This window comes from Plasmopara halstedii (genome assembly GCF_900000015.1).
Source record: "Plasmopara halstedii genome assembly, contig: Scaffold_816, whole genome shotgun sequence".
Classification (NCBI taxonomy): domain Eukaryota; phylum Oomycota; class Peronosporomycetes; order Peronosporales; family Peronosporaceae; genus Plasmopara; species Plasmopara halstedii.
This window is the reverse complement of record NW_020187732.1, coordinates 2530530-2531620: the sequence shown is the minus strand read 5'-3', so window position 1 is coordinate 2531620 and position 1091 is coordinate 2530530. Positions and strand designations below refer to the sequence as shown.

Genomic DNA, 1091 nt, shown 5'->3' with positions numbered 1-1091 from the left:
CTCATTTCAAGCGGGCTTTGTTCTAACTGTCTGTGATTACTTTCTGTGACGGTCATTTTGAAATAGGAGGCCTCAGACGCGTTTCCAGGCGCCCGGAAAAAGGCCGTGCCGCCACGACTACTGTTGCAGTCTACCTTACCGGACGCAGACCGACTAATAGTTGACCCTGGTGACGCGCACCGACGTGCAGAGCTCAAGAAACGCCGCGCCGCAATAATCGCACGTCGACGACAGCGTGTGGAGGACATTAAAGCGGGAAAATACTGTCCCGATTTCCTGCTAGTTTTCAGTACCGCGTCGCTTAACTCTTTACGAGCGGAGCACATTGCAGTGGCCAAGAAGGAAGCTGACGCCGTATACTTGGATATTCTCGGACGCTCAATGAAGACTCGCTTTGCTGAATCAAAATTGAGGAAAATGCAGAAAGAAAAAGAAGAAGAGAGCGCGCTGAGTGAGGTATTGGAGCAGCAGGATGCTGAAGATGAGGAAAGCGAGCCATCGGGTAGTCAAGACTCGGACTATGAAGATGAAGGTGCTGGAAATGCAGTTGAGTATGCAGATGACCGTGATACTGATGATGGCGAAGACTTAAGAGAGAGCGGTGATGAAGAGGACACAGGAGATGACGAGAATAATCCTGCTGGAGATGCTGGAACAGGCGATGAGTTTGAAGAGGAGACTTGTCATAATTCTGAAGGCAGTAGCGACGATGGAGTTTCGTCCGGTGTGGCACAGAAACGGCACCGGAATCGCACACGAAAGATGCCAAGGAAAGCTGCGCGAACGTCAACTGCAACTACACCGCGTGGCATAAGTGACGATGGTGATGGCGCGTTTCAGGAGGGGTTTTCCCGTCGCTGGTCGTCGTGGGAAGATTTTCATCGCGCGTTTGAAGATTTCCAGATGGCTAATTTTCAACAATTTTCGGGTAGAACGAGCACCTCAGTTGACAGCCGGAACAAACAAATGGCTGGTGCAGTGGCGCGTGAAGTGGAGGCTACAGGCAAGAGTCGTGACGAAGTGGAGAAGCGGAAAAGCACCCAGTACATACCTCAGGACTGGATCACATACTGCAAGACGTTACGATGCAC

The 1091-nt window shown here is 51.2% G+C and overlaps 1 protein-coding gene across 1 annotated transcript in view; it reads left to right on the top strand.

The window, feature by feature from the left end:
* Nucleotides 1-417: 417 nt before the first annotated feature.
* Nucleotides 418-1091, top strand: part of PHALS_14459 (uncharacterized protein) — a gene marked incomplete at both ends in the record, with an annotated part of 702 nt that continues 28 nt past the window's right edge. Inside the window, one exon of the mRNA XM_024730277.1 lies at nt 418-1091. This exon is cut by the window's right edge and continues 28 nt beyond it. Within this exon, the coding sequence (XP_024580570.1) occupies nt 418-1091 (674 nt within the window).